At 41.4% G+C, this 17,664-nt stretch overlaps 1 protein-coding gene across 11 annotated transcripts in view; it reads left to right on the top strand.

Annotated features, from left to right (window-relative positions):
• The window catches only part of ANKHD1 (ankyrin repeat and KH domain containing 1), a 100,403-nt gene that overhangs the window by 52,739 nt on the left and 30,000 nt on the right, over window positions 1–17,664 (top strand). For 10 of the 11 annotated variants that reach the window (XM_071443045.1, XM_071443043.1, XM_071443048.1 and 7 more), the window contains exons 11-15: window positions 761–848; window positions 1,459–1,586; window positions 1,731–1,874; window positions 2,533–2,635; window positions 11,072–11,815. In XM_071443045.1, coding sequence (XP_071299146.1) covers window positions 761–848; window positions 1,459–1,586; window positions 1,731–1,874; window positions 2,533–2,635; window positions 11,072–11,815 — 1,207 coding nt within the window. The remainder of the gene's footprint in view (window positions 1–760; window positions 849–1,458; window positions 1,587–1,730; window positions 1,875–2,532; window positions 2,636–11,071; window positions 11,816–17,664) is intronic. The other variant, XM_071443051.1, reaches the window with a different exon arrangement.

Raw genomic sequence — 17,664 nt, 5'->3', positions numbered from 1 at the left:
ACTCCCAGGAAGATTATGTTCTCTCCCCTTGTTCTTTGGGAGGGTTGATATCATTGCTCAGCATTCTTTGTGGTATTGATCATGTCTACATAGCAGGCACATTGTCTAGTTCTGTAGCTGCTCTAATACAGTTGCATTCAACCACATCTTTGCAGTATTCAGACTTTTTAAATTAGAAAATAGTTCTTGATGCTCATTCCCTTTTTGTTGGTTTGTATCATCCTCTTCTCAGCTTTCTGCTTTATTCTCCAATCCTCTTAGAGTCTTCTTGTGAGCTGCAGTGATTTGTCTCATTTTTATTTCTGATCCTCTTCAGTATGTTTTATAAATGTTGTGTGCACTCAGGGCATTATTGCAGTTTTGAGGTCTGGCAGCTCTCTGAACTGTGGCACTGCAGTTTGTGATTATTAATGTTAGGTGACATTTGTGTAAAATCTTCCACCCTTTCTGAGCAGGAAGCAAGGTCTTCCTCTTCTCATGTATGTTACACATTTGAGCACTAAAATAAAAAGGGGGTTGTAAGTATGGAAGCTTTGTGGTGTGATAGCAGTATGGATGTGGTCCTAATCCTTGTTATCAGTGTGATTTAGGATTTGAGGTAACATGAAAATTGACACCAGCCAGTTTACATTTATTACAGGCTGCTTGTGAGAGAGATCTTCTACTCAGATGGGTAATTCTGGTCCCATCACAAGACACTTCAGAAGCTGAAACAAGGGTACAGTTTTTCCCATTTATACATCTTTTATTTCTTCTCTAGGAGCACGAATCTGAAGGTGGGAGAACCCCACTGATGAAGGCTGCACGAGCTGGTCACTTGTGCACCGTGCAATTCCTTATTAGCAAAGGTAAATGCTAGTTTACATAACTAATTAAAAACTTTAAATGCCACTTTATAATGCCACATGTTTGTGATCCATATTTAAAATTATTCTGGTTATATGTATGTGAGCATTTGTCAACTCCCTAAGGGTTTTTTGAATTTCATGTAGTTCATGATAGAATGAATTACAAAATATTTTGCTAGCTACTCTTCTTACTCTGTTATATAGATTAGAGTTGAAGTACAGCAGATATTTTCAGTTTCATAAAGAAAGGACTTCCTCCTTCAGAAAAGCACATCAAGTACTGTCTGAAACAGTAGCAACTGCACCACATAGTGATGCTGCTCAGAGAGAACATTTGGAATTGTGCTTCTTACACCATGTGTTCCCTCACTTAACACTTACAAGCCCACTGTTGCTGTTGCAACTGCCTTGTCTTTACAAGGTGAGGAGGAGGATGTGTGGAAGCCAATCAGTTAGTCAAAATCCCTTGTGCTCTTTCCCTAGAAGTGTGTAGGAAGTAATTGGATTACAAGAGTAAAGTTCGTCTCTGTTCCACAGAATACTGTACTTGTTGATACTTTCTTTTAGAAAGAATTTCTTTGTCTTTAATTCTAAGCTCTTCTCTTACTAGGTGCCAATGTGAACAGGGCTACAGCCAACAATGATCACACAGTGGTGTCCCTGGCCTGTGCTGGAGGTCACCTGGCCGTGGTTGAGCTTCTCCTGGCTCACGGGGCAGATCCTACTCATCGGCTCAAGGTATTCACTGGCAGCTCTCCCTGAAAGAGCCACCTGGCTGATTTATCAAGTAGTAAATTTAAGTCATAGAATTATTATATGGGGATGCTACACTGGGGAGCAAAACTCATCTTCTGGCTTTTTGTTTCCAAAATCTCACTCCAGGATGGCTCAACAATGCTCATTGAAGCTGCCAAGGGAGGACACACAAATGTTGTTTCTTACCTGCTGGATTACCCAAACAATGTTCTGTCAGTTCCTGCAGCAGACTTGTCCCAGCTCACACCTCCATCTCAGGATCAGTCTCAGGTAAGGCACAAGGAGTCTTTTTTAAACAGCGCCATCAGTGTTGGGAAGAAACACTTGCATAATAATTAATTTCAAAATGAATGTAGACAGTGGAAGAAATTTTAAAAACCCTGCTCACATGAGAATCATAGAGAGTGAGAGAGTTGGTTGGTGCTACTTGCAGAGACCTGAAGAACACATAAGCTTTGTTCCCTTTTCTGCTCCTGGACAGGATAGTCCCAAACCCAGGATTTCAAAAGGATGTTGTTTCTTTCCTGCATTTGCTCGGTATTTTGGTTGAAGAGTGCTAAAACCTTGTGGTAGTACCCCTCACATGGTATTAATGATTCTATTTGTTGCATAAAAGAAAATATATTGTGTAAATTCATAATTCTGCAGTCTGAAGAGGCAGCTCCAGGGGAGTTAGCTGATTAAAAGCCTAAAGGAATTAACAGTTTTCCAGCCAACACAGCCTGGGATCCTGCACAGAGTAGCACAGTTAACTTTGACATGCTGTCCCCAGTACAAAAACAAGCTCAGGCCATACTAAGAAGTATAGAATGCACAGTTTGGGAAGAGTGAGCAGGAGTATGCTGTAGCTCTGAGCCTGTGTATTAACACTTGAAGAGCTGCTCTGGCAGGAGTTTGTAGCTGAGTGTGTCTGTGCCTTTGTTTGAAGGTTCCCCGTGTCCCGGTGCATACGCTCGCCATGGTTGTACCTCCCCAGGAGCCTGACAGGACCCCTCAAGAGAACTCCCCACCTCTCTTGGGAGTGGTGAAAGGTCAGTATGTAGCCACTCAGAGAATATATGTGGTTTGGAAATTGATAGACTGGGGATCATTTTATTAGGGCTTATGCATAGTGTAGTCCATTCCATCGGTTCTTGAACACCTCTAATGAAGTATAACTTAAACCTGTTTTATGTAGTTCATAGTTTTTTCCTTATTTTCTTGCATTCTACAGTATAGCAACACTGGTTGTTCTAACCTTATTGTGCTTATTCTAATTTATTAGAATTATACTTATCCAATTTTTTGTGGAAGAAAATGCTTGTGCTAACTGCCCTAGTGCAGACAGATAAAAAAGCCAATGTGCTCCAGGTGTGGTGTTCACTTTTGAATATTGTACATTGGTCTTCTAGAATAGTTTCAGCTATTATCCATGAACTTGATTCACCAACTCTTTTCTGTTCCATCAGTAGCAATGCAAACATGTTGGCACCATAAATACCAGTGCAGATCTACTTACAGGAGAGTTTTTGTTGTGTTAGTAATAGTTCTCTTGTGAGTAATCCTAACATCAGAGTTTTTGCTTTGAACGTGGTCAAACTGATTGGTTAAAACTCCTTGTAGTTATTAAATTGCAATTAGGGAGTTTGTTTCCAGCTGTGGATTCTGTAACGAAATCTTCCTATCTGCTAAATCAGCTCAGAAAGAGAAGCAGATTCTCAAGTGCAAAGTAACAAACAGCAGCTCCTAATGATCTACAGTTTTGGATGGGGATCTTAATATTACAGTGTCCAAAGCTCTGTTAGCTAAATCTGCTGAAATCCTTTGTTTGAGGAAGCACCGAGCAATTCCAGAGTAAACAAACAAACAGAAACCCCTTGGGGGCACAAATAAAGAGAGAAAAACATTATGTACCTGCTGGTGTCTGAACGTGCAGCTGTGCCCCTCTCCATGCATTTGCCATGTGTGTGACCTCTCAGATGCACTTGGTGTCTCATTTCCTAGGATGTGCAACACGTGGTATTTTGGATTTCAGAAAAACGAATACCAAACAAATGAAAAGAATATACAACTTCTGGTTCAAATCACCCACCAAAAACCTGTATACCAGCATGTGTGCCCTTCCAGGTCAATGCCTGTTAGCTCTGTGGAATGGGAGTGTTCTGGGAGCACATTTTGTGGTGCATGGGAATCAGTAAGGGATTAGTTAATGCTGAGTCAGAAGACTTAACTTAAAAGCTGAAAGTTTCGCTTTATTTAATCCAATTATGAAAAGCAAATAGTTGACTGTAGTTTAGAAACTGCTCTCATTACAAACACCTTATTGCCAAAGTCAGCACATCCCTAGGTGTGTTTTTTACAGTACTGTGATGCTGGGGCTGGCACAGGGAGATCTCATTGTTCACAGGGGTTCAGGACATGCTTCATGCATGTCAGCAAAACTCATCGGTGCTGTGTTGTAGGAGATGCAGCAATCCCAAACGTGTCATCAGGCTGATGAAGCATTCCAAAAACTGCAAAGCTCTTGTGTCTCTCAGATCTTCAGGGGGGAAATGGTATTTTTGTGCTAAACACTGTGTGCTCATTGCAGTGCAGAGTCAGTGTGCTGTGCTGAACTGCCATTTGTGACTTGTTACACACACATGGCTTTAATTCACCAGACCTTCATCACTGAACTTCTTGGGAGGGAGGGGCAAAAGAGGGGGTGAGTTGAGGTGTTTGTTATTTCCAAGGTGGCAGAGCAGTCAAGTTCTTGCATAACAAAATGGTTTATCTGGGGCAGAACAATTACTTGCCTTCAATCAGAAGTAGCCCCTGAGTTTTTGTATAAACTGAGAGCTACTGGGAGGCAGGAGAGCAGTACCTTGCCTCCTTAACCTTAGCACTGTAAGATTTTTTTATGGACCTGTGTGAGTTTTGCAAGAAATGCAATAGTGTCACTTTGTTTTCTGAAGAGTTCTTGGCAAGTCAGATGTAAAAATTGAGCACATTTATGTGTTCCACAATTCAGATATGACATGAGATTTTCAAGAGGAATTTATGGTCTAATTTTGAATTTTATTATTATTCTTCAGTAAAGCATGAAGGCACATGGAAACATTACCATTTGAATAATTACTTTGGCAAAGGATTTTATATCAGTGTTTAGCAACTGAAAAGAGAAACATTTCAGAGGCAACAGTGGATCTGGAGAGGCTTAGATAAAGGTGACACACCAAAATGATAACTTGGAAAGAAGAAAAATCAGGTGAAAAAAGGAGCAGAATTAGTTATGGGATTGACCAGACCTCAGCTCCTACTTGCTTAGGAGGGATTGTTCTTAGTGCACTCCATTTAGCACGTGTCTGTTTTGTCCATGTAAAAGAAATCCCAGTTCAGTTCCTTCTGCTTCCCTGGGGAGAGGCAGGAGATCCCTTCCTTGGTGGGTTCTGCCCTTGCTGAAGAGGGGCAGGATTGCTCAGCAGCAGCTGTGGTGCAGCAGCACAGCACCAGGAGCTTTTTGGGTACAAAAGCCAAGTGTGCTGTGTCCACAGGCCCAGGGGTGTGTCCAGTGCAGGGCTCTGCACCTGCTTCCCTGGGAGAGGGGCTGGAGCCCAGCCCAGGGAACATCCAAGGGAATGCTGCTGGATTTCTTCAGGAAACCAGCTGTTGATAATCCCCTCTACTTTGTGAATGGATCCTGCAGAGCCCTGTGCATTGTGCAGGGCTGGAACACAGAGCATGCTCTAGATATCATCAAACAGGCTGGGACAGCAAGGGGTGCTCAGGGAGCCTGTGCAAAGCAGCAGGGTTGTTTTCTTAGTCAAAATATTTTTACTAACATCAGCTGTTTATAAATGTGTCAAAGTTCAAAGCAGTTTTGGAGAAGGAAGTATCAGGTTTTCAGTAATTTTTTCTCTAGATTTGTTTTACTTCATTCTTTGGAATTGTGCTTATAAATAAACTAATTGGCCTAAAGTAAGCACTTAAAACCTGTCAACATGCTGTCATTAGACATTTCTAGTGTCATTTTTAAGTGGGCAGTAGATTGCAGTGGTTCTCATTGGGGGTACCGGGTTTTTTTAGAATTACACAAGCCCAAATAGACTTATTCAGGTGAAAGCTGCCCACATTTGCCTTTGATCCTTGTGAAGGAGACCAGAGTTCCCCTAAGGTTGAGTGGTACTTTTGGAATCTCTAAGCTTTCTCAGCTAGATATTCAATATATGGTATTTCCTGGATCCCCATGCTAAATCTAAAAATCATATGGTGTGGAGAAGGGGAAGCAAAACAAACTCTATGTAACTTCAATAGATACAAATTCAATAATTTTTTTATTTTTAATCTCATATCTGACTTCTATAATACTGAGTTATATATCTCAGCAGAGATCTCATGCAATGTGTGATTTAATAAAAATAGAGGCCAGGTTAACAGTAAAACTAGGAAGTTATATGACTTTCATGGAGGTGAAAACATTAATAAGGCAAATTGATATTCCTGCTTTTCCAGCTTTTACATTCTGATTTTTACCAGATTTTTCTACTGCACAGTCCCAGCTGTCTGTTCATTGTTTAATGTGCTTCAACATCATCTGATCAATTCTTGCCATTTCCTCCTGGAAACTTCCTGCCTGGGTCAGCAGCTAGCCCAGGTATCTGGGATGAGTTCCCAAGGGAGATTTCACCATCCATGCCTCCTGACTTCTGAACTTTACTAATTCTTTGTAGACTGAAATCCTTTTTTCTGCCAATCCTCAGCAGTGCAGGCAGGTGATTTGACACCCAGACAGGTGTAGGTCCCCAGGAGCACAAATGTGTAACAATCTTTTCACAGTGGTTTGTGAAATTCTGCTCCTTTGAAGCTTCAGTCACCTGCTTGCCACCAACTAATTCAATTACATCTTAGCAATTTTCCAGTTACATACCATGAATCCACCAGAGGAAACTTGGGAAGAAGACTCAAGATTAGAGAGTAACTCAAATTTTTGAATGGCTGAAAATTGAGTTCAGCTTGGCTTGGTTTCACTGTGCAGCCATTGCCTGTTGGATAGCATTGCACCCATTCCCTGCAATTTTCCATAGAAACAGCTGCAGGAGGGATAAAGACTGGCAAAATTACTCCATGGTTCCAGGAGGGATATTGTGAGCATACTCAAACTCATCATTCAGCCTTCTACCAATTAACATCTTCTTTATAAAGAAGAATTCAGTATGTATGAAAAACCATGTAGCAGATGAATTTTCTTGGGAAATGCAGGCTTTTTATTTTTCCAAATTAGTAAGATTATGTAATATTGTACTTTGCATTTGTGTGTGTGTGGAGCAACTGATGGTTTCTCCAAGTCCTTAAAGATGAGTTTCTTTTTGATAGAAATAATAGTTAAACTCAGAATTTTCATGAAAACTCAATATTGAGTTCATTTTATTCATGTTGATGAGGCTGGTGGGTTCTAATTGCAGGCTGCAAATTGAACTCTCAACTTCTGAGTGAAATCAAATTTACAAAAAGAAACCTCAAGTGCAAGAACAACAGACAAGCAATTCTGTTACAGAGCACACAAATGACATGGTGATTCATACAGATTTATATTACAGGGTCTCCAGCAGAGAAGATGAATTTGAGTGTACAAATGTGTATCACACAACTGAATTTTTTCTTACTGTCATTTTTTTTATGCTGGAAAAAATATTTTTAATGTTTGGATTTCGATCTGCTTTTTTTTTTTCATTTGGTAATGACAATAGAAATTAAGGAGCTGTTAACAAATTTAGTCTAATAAAATTAGAATTTCGAGAATAACAATTTTGTCTAATAAAATATAAAGTCTAATACAACTGAAAGGCATATAAATTAGTTCTTTCCTGGGAGAACTGACATCCTGTGGATTATAAATCACAGCTAGAAGAGCAACTTCCTTGAGAATCACAACCACTCATGAGGAAATACAGTGTCAGACTTGTTTGCTGGCAGCAACTGTGTAAATACTGAATGTGTTCTAAGCAAATTCAGATTAGAAGGGTTCAGTTGCTTGAGAAAGCCACCTGAGGACTACAGAACTGAAGGGTACTTTTGCAGGTTCTTGCTCACAGTGTTTAGGGACTTTAATGTTATTTGCAGCCAGAAGCATTCAAACCTGGTCATGGTGTCCTCTCTGTTCAGGAGACCAGGAATGATGCCTGCAAGAGGCTCTTGGGGTGAGGGGGCTGTTGCAACTCAGCTCTGTGGGAGATGATCTTAATTGTATGGGAGAACCACAGGAAATTGCCATAGGAAACAGCTGCCATTTCCTGGGGAGAAGTGGGGATCAGAGGAGTGGATGGGAAGCTGTGTTTGGCAGAGTAGGTCTTACCCTGAGTCCTAAATGGTGGTCACAAACCTGGCTGAAGATCTCTGCAGGAATTGTGGTGAAGGCTGTGTTGGACAGGGTAGGAACCAGAACCTGTGGGAATATGGAAATGCAAATAAAAGAGCAATTTGTGATATTGTTCACAAAATAATTGGGGAATCAGTCCCTCCTTTCCTCTGTGGCTTTCCTAGCGTGCCCAGGACCACTCTGGGCTTGCTGAGCAATTTTTTTCCTGTAACCATGGTACTGGATGGCAGGTGGTATCTGTGTAGCAACATCTGGGTTTCAGTCATCTTCAGTATAAATAACTTCCTTTCATATTAAACAAGTCTTCTAAAAGTGATGGAAATAGTGGCTTTAGAGGCCAGATTGACAGCTTAATGTTGCTAGGTGTAATTTTGGTAGTAGGTTGATTGTGTAGATGACTGATGCTGCCCCTAAAAGATAAATGTACAAAATACATTTTTTTAAAGGTTGACATGATTATGATCTGGCCTGTGATTGAATTCTTAAGTCTTACTGAATTTATGTATTTCAGAAGTGTTCATAATTATGTACTAAAATGGACACAGTATTTTTCAGGATTTTGTAATATAGAGGAGATTTGGATAAACCAGGAAATGCTACTTTTTAGTACATCCAATATTTGCATATTCCAAGCTACCAACAGTGTAGCTTCTCCACCTCTGCTTTGACCTGACTCTTGTGGTGAGCATGTCAGGTTTAGCAGATCTTTCTTCCTACCCCTCATCCTCTTCCAATAGTTCCAGTTACAGCTTGCAAATGTTTTCTGGCATGGAAAGGGTGATCTGGAACCTGAAAAGTGGCCCTGCTATCTAATTAGCAGCTGATTAATGTAAATTTCTAGACCTTTTCTGGAACTTGAGAGCCCAGCTGGTCTCCTAACACCAGTCCTCAGAAACTGCCCCACCTTTGTGTGATGATTCCTGGTTGGAGCTGCTGTGTGAGCCCAGCCCTGGCTGCCCAGCCCAGCTCTCCAGGTGGGGTTTGTGCTTCTGCTCTTTCCTTCCTCTTGTGCTCCTAGAAAAGCTTTCCCATGACAGGTTTGTTTTCTCCCCAGCTCAGACTTGATTGAGAGGGACAACATTGATACTTCATTATTTGGGAGGTTCTTTGAACTGCAGCTTTTCTTACCTGGAGTGATAGGAGGTGTCCAGAGCTGCTGGGCTGTGGGAATGCCTTGTGTGAGGATGGGAATGATAAACACAGGACCCTTAGGGGTGACAGTGAGCAGAGCAGGACAGAGGGTTCCCACCTCAGCTGAAGGCAGGGTTCATTTGCACTTTGGTTACTATAGCAATGCAGCACAGCTTCCTTTCAAAACAGGGATATAGACAGGCCTTGCAGAGATTTCTGATGAGTGCAAATGTATTTCTCAAGAGTGGTCTCACAAACCTGTTAATTACACTTGTTAAAATTAAAGGATAACCCTGAGTGCATGGCAAAGCCAAAGAGGCCACGGATTAGAGCAGGCTGGAGCTAAAGAGTCACCAGCCAGCCCAGAGCCAGGGATTGCTGAATTTCCACCAAATTCCTTATTGTCTGCTGAGAAATTGGCTGGGGACTCGGTCCTGGTTCAGAGACAAAGTACCAGTGGTGGGGAGAGGTGTTCAGCTGGACCTGCTGAGCTGCACAGAGTATGGAGCTGCACAAGGGGCATCCTGAAGGGTGCCCCAGGGGCTGTGGGATGCTGGGCTGTTCCCTGGGATTAGTAAGATTCTTGTTATTTTTCATGTAATTAGATATGGTTTGCTCTCCCAGGAGTCTGCTGAAGGTGTGCAGTACAGAGTTGGTCCAATTCTATTTTCATATTTGTTCTTTCTCTTTATAAGAGAAAAATCTCACGTTTGTTTGGTTTATAGTTAGTTCCTCCAAAAAAGATTCATTTCAAAATTGAGGTGTATGTGACTCTTGTTTTGACAGCAATGCAAAGTGAAGTTATTTGTGAATTAGTGTATTGGTGAAGGATGGCCCAGAGAGAAATAAATCTGTGTTTCAGGAAACTTAATCCTTCCAGGGTTGGTGACTGATCCATAGCTTAGTTCTTGCATCCAGACTTTCACTTAGCTGTGTAATGTTTAGGTAACTTTATTAAACCATGGCTCAAACTGTACATCATTTTAGTTCCCCTTTTAATGATTAATTATGTGAGTCTGCTTTGTAAAACTTCAAGTCTTCTTTCCTTTTTTTTTTTTTTTTTGAAGGCTCTATATATCAGTGTTTGGGTAAAGCAAATGAGTATTTGTGCAGAAAATTATTTAATCAGAGTAAAACCTTTCACATTTGTAATTGAAGTTCTGACACTGATGTAATAATTAAAATTTCAGCATTTAATAGATTCCTTTCAGTAAGATGTGACTAGAGTTTCCCAGATGTGGCTTTTGGGAAAGCAGCCATGGGTTGCTTGAGGGCAGTCAGTAATTGGGGCAGGGCTGCCCAGGTTTGGTGGGCCTTGGTGAAGGTGATTTTTAAAGTCTTTATAATGAACAGAATTGTTCATTTGTTAATGGAAGGGGAAGTGAGCATGTTGTTAGTTTGGTCCCAGCATTTTTTAAAAGGCGCTAAAACTTCACATTCCACTTGAAAGCACTAAGTTTGCAGTGACAGGTTCTGCTTGTAATGTGAAGGTGAATGCTACAATGTTTGGAGAAATCCTAATTCAAAGTATCATCTTACTGTCAGGTTAGTCTGCTCTCTACCATAGAGTCTTTCTGCTCCTAACCTTGCTGTTGGAAGTCAGCCTCTGGAAAATACTCTTACTTTAAGCTCTGCACACACAGAAGAACTTTGGGAACTCAGTAGATCATGTAGACTGCCTTGCTGTTCTGGCTGATTCCCCTTCCCAAGTGCATTGTCACCTATGTCAGAAATTGTCAAGGTTCCTTGTAAGATTAAAGTAGCTGTGCTCGAAGGGATCATGTGAGGATCAATATTGAAAATTCCATCTATCTGCTTTGTCCTTTCTTGTCTTAACATGGAGTGTAGGCTTTACCTTTCTGTGCTTTGACAGATGTGCAGTGTTAGTTGTAAAGATTTTTTTTTATTTTATTTTTTTATTATTATTATTTTTGGTGGGTGAGAGGGGAGGTTTGGGGTATCTTCAGCATGGCATTTTTTCAAACATTTTTCATGTGCTTAGGTGCATCCAAGCAGAAGTCAAGTTCCCTGCAGGTAGCAGATAAGGACCTACTGCCACCTTTTCACCCATACCAGCCTTTGGAATGCATAGTAGAAGAGACTGAAGGCAAGCTGAATGAACTTGGACAGAGAATTAGTGCTATTGAAAAAGCACAACTTAAATCATTGGAATTAATTCAAGGTGAACCTTTAAATAAAGATAAGATTGAAGAACTTAAAAAGAACAGAGAAGAACAAGTACAGAAGAAGAAGAAAATATTGAAGGAGCTGCAGAAGGTGGAAAGGCAGTTGCAGATGAAAACCCAACAGCAGTTTACCAAAGAATATTTGGAGACCAAAGGTCAGACAGACACACCACCTGCCCTGCAGCAGCAGTGCTCACTTACAGGGGTCTTCCCAGAAGTGGAAGCTGATAAGGGTCTGCCAGAGGATAACTTTTCAGGGTTACCTCAGGTTGACACAATCTTGTCTAAAGATGATGAGCAACACCAGTCTCCACCACCTGCTGAACAAATAGAGTTTGTCCCTATCCAGCCTTTGCCAGCACCGCAATGTAATTTTTCTGGTAACTTAGGTTATAATGGGACAGAGTCTCTTGAACTTCAGAAAGCATTAGGGAATCAGCAGAATGTAGGACAGCAGCAGCAGATTGCTGGGCAGGGGCTCTTAGTTCAAGAACCAGACGGATTAATGGTTGCCACTCCAGCACAGACGCTTACCGACACTCTTGATGACCTAATAGCAGGTGGGTTAAGCAATATACCTATTTTTGCATTAATTTGTGTGCTCAGTTTCCCTCTCTCTCCTTCCCTCCAAATACGTCTTGGGGTTTTCCAGTTTGGGAATACTTGCTTAAGAATAAAGTTCCTGATTAGTGCTATTAATCCTAACAGTGACTTCCAATTCTAACATGATACTTTTAAATATCTTTTTTTCCCAAGTGCAAAACTTCCTGTACTGGACACCTGTTTTAGCCCCTTTGGCCTCATCTTTTTCTGTGCTTCTTTAAAAAGCCTCATCATGAGTAATTAGTAGTGCCCATTAGGAAACCCAAAAGCATGACAGAATTATATCTTCTGTAGAATTTTCTGTGCAGGCTTATCAGTGACTTTCTTCAATGTGGTAGCCATCTCTAGAAAGAGCCAAATTGTTGTCACTTTTATGGACAAACGTGTCCCTGTCCTTGCTGCTGGAGCTTAAGGGACACAGCCTGGAACCCACGCACAACCCCTCCGTTCTGTGATGGCTTGTGTTTGCAGAATCCCTGCTAAACCCTGGGTGTTGTACAGGAATATCTGCTGGTTAGATGTTCCACATGGCAAAAACGTGTCCTGTTAGCTGGATGAAAAACAAAAACCCCAACATCCTTCCACGTGTTGGCACGGTGTGAAGAGGAATGGGAATGCCCACACATCGGGCTGTGTGAGTGCCCTTGTGCAGAAACAGGGATCACTTTGGGTCACTTCATTTCCTGGACTTGACTAGGATTGAGGTTTGCTGCTGGAGGTATGTAGGATATAGCCAGTGTTGTTTGGTCTGTAGTTTTTTTTTAATAATTCAGTGTTTCTCAACTTTTCTTTGTACCTTGTGCCTGTACCCTTGCCCATTATTTTCCTGTCTGTGTCCCCCTGCCCCTTTGTAGTCACTGCCATGTCCTCTGATGTCAAGGCTGTAGAAGTGTGCAGGGAGATCTTTGGCCAGCCATTCCTGGGAGCCTTTGGAATGGTAATTGCATCAAGCTCATGCAAGTCAAGAGTACTTGTGACTTTGCCCAGAGTTGGTGGAGCAGTGGGGTGGTTGTACCAGCTCCTGTCCTCTCCTCACTGTAATTCCAGTTGTTTTATACAGCATCAGTTTTAGTTCCTCCTCTTCTGGCATAGTGAGCCTCCCTCCCTGCTCTCTGGTGCTCTTTAGAATACCTAGCCAACATTAAAACATTCTCAATTTTTATTACTCAAAATTTTAATACTGGAGTGTATAATGAGGAAAATTTGAATGGCTAACACAAAACACAATCAACAAGGGATTAATCTTTGGAGTTGTTGCTGAGAGTTGAACGTGTCTGGCACAAGGCCATGGAGTCTGTACCCTCTCGTGGTCAGCAGCTCATTCTGCAGCCACAAACTCAGTGTCCCCACTGGGAAAAGTGCTGCAGTCCAGCTGAGTGTGAGAACTGTGCTGCAGGAAAAAAGATTGCAAGCAGCCAGAAAAACTGTAGCTTAAAAATAATTATAAAAAGTTGAATAGACATTGGTTTGCTTTCTGAAAACAGCTACTGGTTTTGCTAAGTAGTTAAAGACATTTTTTGCTAAGACATGAGATTTACTTATTTCAAAAATCACTACAAATAGCACCATCTTCTGCATTAGAAATGACATTTACAGAAATGCAACTTGAGGAGTCTTTAGTTATTGAGTTCCAGAGGCTTCTGCAAAAATATATTGATTGCTTTATTGAAGTATATTTTCTTCTGAAATTCATTAGTCTCTTTCACTTCCTTCCAAAAAAATTGTCAGAAGATAGATATCTTTCTCACTTTGTACATCCAGACTGTGTAAAAGTGATCTCCATGTAAATTATAATCCTACTATATATCAGATTTACAGCCATGTAAAAACAAATGGGAAATTTATCTACTCATTCTCTGAACTCTTTGATCCATATGTAAAATACATTTTTCTGACAAACCCTCTAGTCCTTAATTTTATAAAGAATTTTTGAGCAATAAAAGCTGTTACAAGATCAGTTTTTACATGCCCACTACAGATGCCAGGTAAAATGGTTCAGGGGCTTGTGCCTGGGTTTTAGGGAGCTTGTGTCCCCACTCAGGGTGTCATTGAGGGCTCCCCTTGATCCCACTGCTGGAGCTGCAGTGATGTCAGTGAGTGACTCTGGGTTTAGAAGAGGTATGAGCATTTATGTTCCTTCTGAGTATTTCAGTTTAGGTGAGGCCTGCTTCAGAAGAACAGAAATGGTTTTTCCCTCTGCCCTGAAATACCTTTTACTGTTGCTCTTAGCAGTGCTGATATCCAGAGGAGGCCATGGAGATGCTCCAAGGGCTGAGCCCCTCTGCTCTGGACCAGGCTGGGAGAGCTGGGGGTTCTCACCTGGGGAAGGCTCACAGGAGACCTCAGACTCCTTCCAGTGCCTAAAGGGGCTCCAGGAGAGGGACTTGGAATAAGGGTCTGGAGAGACAGGACAAGGGGGAATGGCTTCCCACTGCCAGAGGCAGGGATAGATGGCATATTGGGAAGAAATTCTTCCCTGTGAGGGTGATGAGGCCCTGAGGTTGCCCAGAGCAGCTGTGGCTGCCCCTGGATCCCTGGCAGTGTCCAAGGCCAGGTTGGATGGGGCTTGGAGGTGTCCCTGACCATGGCAGGGGGTGGAATGAGATGAGCTTTAAAGTTCCTTCCAACCCAAACCATTCTGGGATTCTGTGATGTGGGAGGCAAATCTTTCCAAGTCTCAGCTGGGACCATTCGTAAGGGAGAATTTCAATTTCTATGAAGCAAAAAATTTGTATTTTGCCGACCAACTTAACAGTGACAACAAACATAAATGGAGTATTTCTCTTACATTGTGCTGGCAGGATGTGTCAGTTGTGAGGTGTTTAGGTGGTGGATGTCAAGGTGCAAAGTGTCAGTGAGTCATGGCACACATCCCCTCTTCTGTAAAACTACACAGGAGTAACCAAGTACCTTTTGGAAAGTCAGCTAAAACCTAAAAATGAAGCAGCTCTTTCCCACACATTGGGTTGTGTGAGTAAATAAACTCCAGAATGTTTTGTTTATAATGGAGTTTATTTTGATGTGCTGCTGCAAAAATCTTGCACCTAATAGTAGATTAAAGATGTGACTTATTACAGTCAAAATTTTAACCAGGTTTACAAAAGAGACAGACTTGGTGCAGTTTAGAGTGGGAAACCAATAAATTAATTTGGAGCACAGATATAATTTTCCTTACTCAGTATCTATCTGGTTTCTTGAAGCCTCTTGTCTTGCATATTTGGAGTTTCATTTCAGTTCACCTTCTGCATTTTTAATTGCAAATTTCTTAGTTGCAGTATCTGAATTGAGGTTGTTTGCTGGTTTAGGTTATTAAAGATGAGGAAATTTCTGTGTTGCTGGAGTTTGTGTCTAGTTGGAATATTTTTGTTTCTCTTTGTTTTGCTTAGCTGGTATTTTTAGTCAAGAGACTGTGTGTGCTTTTCTGTCCCACTCTCGTCCTGTGAGCTGATGTTTCCAAACTGAAATTTCAGCTGTGTTCTGAGAATCTTTGTTGTTTGCTTCTGACATTCTGGTTGTAGTTGATGATCCAGAATTATGGTATTTTAAGGTAAGGATTTAGGAGGTGACATCTGAGTTACTGTGCTGAGGATTGGTGTTTGGAGTAAAACTGGTTATTGGGACAATCTGGAGTGAGGAATGAATGGTGAGCCATGAGAGGAGCTGCAATCACCAACATGCCAAAGCCTCTGCAGTAGCTGCCTGGACAGGCAGAAAGACTGCTCAGGCTAGAAAGGGGATGATTCTCTCTGTCCTGAAAATCCCAATTCCTTTGAGGAAAGAGGAACTGAAATCTAATTCCAGTATTTCTGTATGCCAGTGCTCATGTCATGACAGCAGTTGGGTAGCCACAGTTTCAGCCTACAGCTGAAATCTCATCCAGAGCTGTTTGCTCCAGGTACTGTCAATGCTCCAGAGTTGTATTTGGATAAAAGACCAAGTTCTTGCTTTCTTTTGTTTTATTCATGTTTCCTTAGATATTTTTTCATAACTTTGAAAATAGTCATCCATGTCTTTAAAGACCAGCATTCAGCTTCCAGCTCATACAAACACAGACCTTTGGAACATTGCAAACCCTTTGTAGGGCATGGGAAACCTGGATTTTGTCATGTGTAGGGTAGGTTTTTTTCTATAAGGAAATCTTTTGAATATTGAAGTCTCTGGACATGTCTAAAACCTCTGTCACAAAATTGCTATATCCCTGGAGTCGAGGGCAAGCAGTGTCAGTGCTGCTTTCACTGCTAAGCAGACATTCCCTGTTAATGCCATGGTGGAACCATTGCTGCAAGGTCATTTTCAAGTTTAAAATCTGTATTTTGCTGTGTAACTAGAGCTGGGATAAATCAGCCCCATGAAACTGGAGGCAGAAGTTCTCAGGCTTTTTTTGCTGCACAGAGCACAAATCATGCTGCTGCTCTATGGGTCCAGCTTGGGTCCACACTGAGGAAATAAAAAATAGCATTTTGAAAAATCTGCCATTTTGGAAGCTCAGTAGTTTTACAGGGGGTGATTAATTGGTGGGTGTTGTAGGAAGATGTGTTAGATTTTATTTTAAACCATATTTTAAGGTATCAGTGCAGGGTTTATCTTCATTTCTACTGCCTTTGGTGTTCTCTCTCATGTTTAATGTTATTACTGTGCACATGAAGTGTGTAGTGCACACTCATATGCTTCAAACACAAGATGAAAATCTAAAGTATGCAAGAAATACTTCGATATTTTCAGTCATGGTTGTGAAATACAGAGAATTTGTGGAACCTGTGACAGCAACACTGAATATATTACTTTAAAACCCTTAAATTGGCTCCAGTGGAGTCCCTCTGCACACCCTGCTCTGCATGCACAGCACATGCATGGGGTTTTATGTGTATCTGTAGTTGCAAGAGCTGAAAAAATTGAGCCAGTGTCTTCCATGAGGAAAGACCAGCTTGATTTAACATAAATCCTTAACAGGCTGATATGGTATTTTGGTAGGAGTAATCTGTAGAAATCCAGTTATTTCAGTGCATTGAGCAAGAAAACAATCATACTGCATTAATTAATGCTCATTTGCTGCTGTGAGTGATAATCCATAGTGAGCTTTTGTATTTGAAACTTTTACTACAAATCTGGTTTGCTCATGGAGTTTGTAACAGGAATTCAGATCTGGTACTTCATTGCCTAAACATGGTGATCACATGTTAATGCTGGGTTTGCCTATGCAAGGAGCAGTGTTTGCTTAGAAAATACAACTGAAAATGGAACTTCCCCAAATTTCAGTGAGCCCTCTGCCATGTTTCCAGGGCCCAGGGGAAGTGACCCACCTTGCTGTGCTTCAGTCTGTGTTTCCTTTGTCAGGCACTGGCAGCTCTATAGGCTGCATTAGTGGTGTTAATGGTCATGTTGGGGCTTTTGCTATGACTTTTCCATCTGCACCATTTTTCTGTGAGTAATTGCTGGTGTGTAATCTGTCAATGAAATGAGGAAGGTTGAGCTGGTTTGCAAAATTTTTTCTCTAGGTCATACACAGGTTTGAGTTCATCCTTCATCTTCCCTTAGCACTTGGACAAAAGCAAAATGCTGCTGCTGCTTGTTTCCTACCTGTAGCTGTTAGTGTTTTCCTTTAGTTGCTTCTTCCAGGAATGCTGCTAAGTACTGTGTGTTTTGGAATAACTAAAGCTCACCAGGTGTTCCAGCTGATGAGGCTACACAATAGAGATATTTGGCAATCCAGCAGTGACAATACTTGTGAAATCCAGCTGCTCTATCAGCAGGGATTACTGAAGCTAAAGCACACACCGAGTCTGTGTAGGTGTGTTACACCTTCCTG

This window comes from Agelaius tricolor, unplaced genomic scaffold, assembly GCF_023055355.1.
Source record: "Agelaius tricolor isolate 1412-34295 unplaced genomic scaffold, bAgeTri1.0.p SCAF_18, whole genome shotgun sequence".
NCBI classification, from domain to species: domain Eukaryota; kingdom Metazoa; phylum Chordata; class Aves; order Passeriformes; family Icteridae; genus Agelaius; species Agelaius tricolor.
The sequence above is the reverse complement of the archived record's forward strand: the minus strand, read 5'-3'. Positions and strand labels throughout refer to the sequence as shown.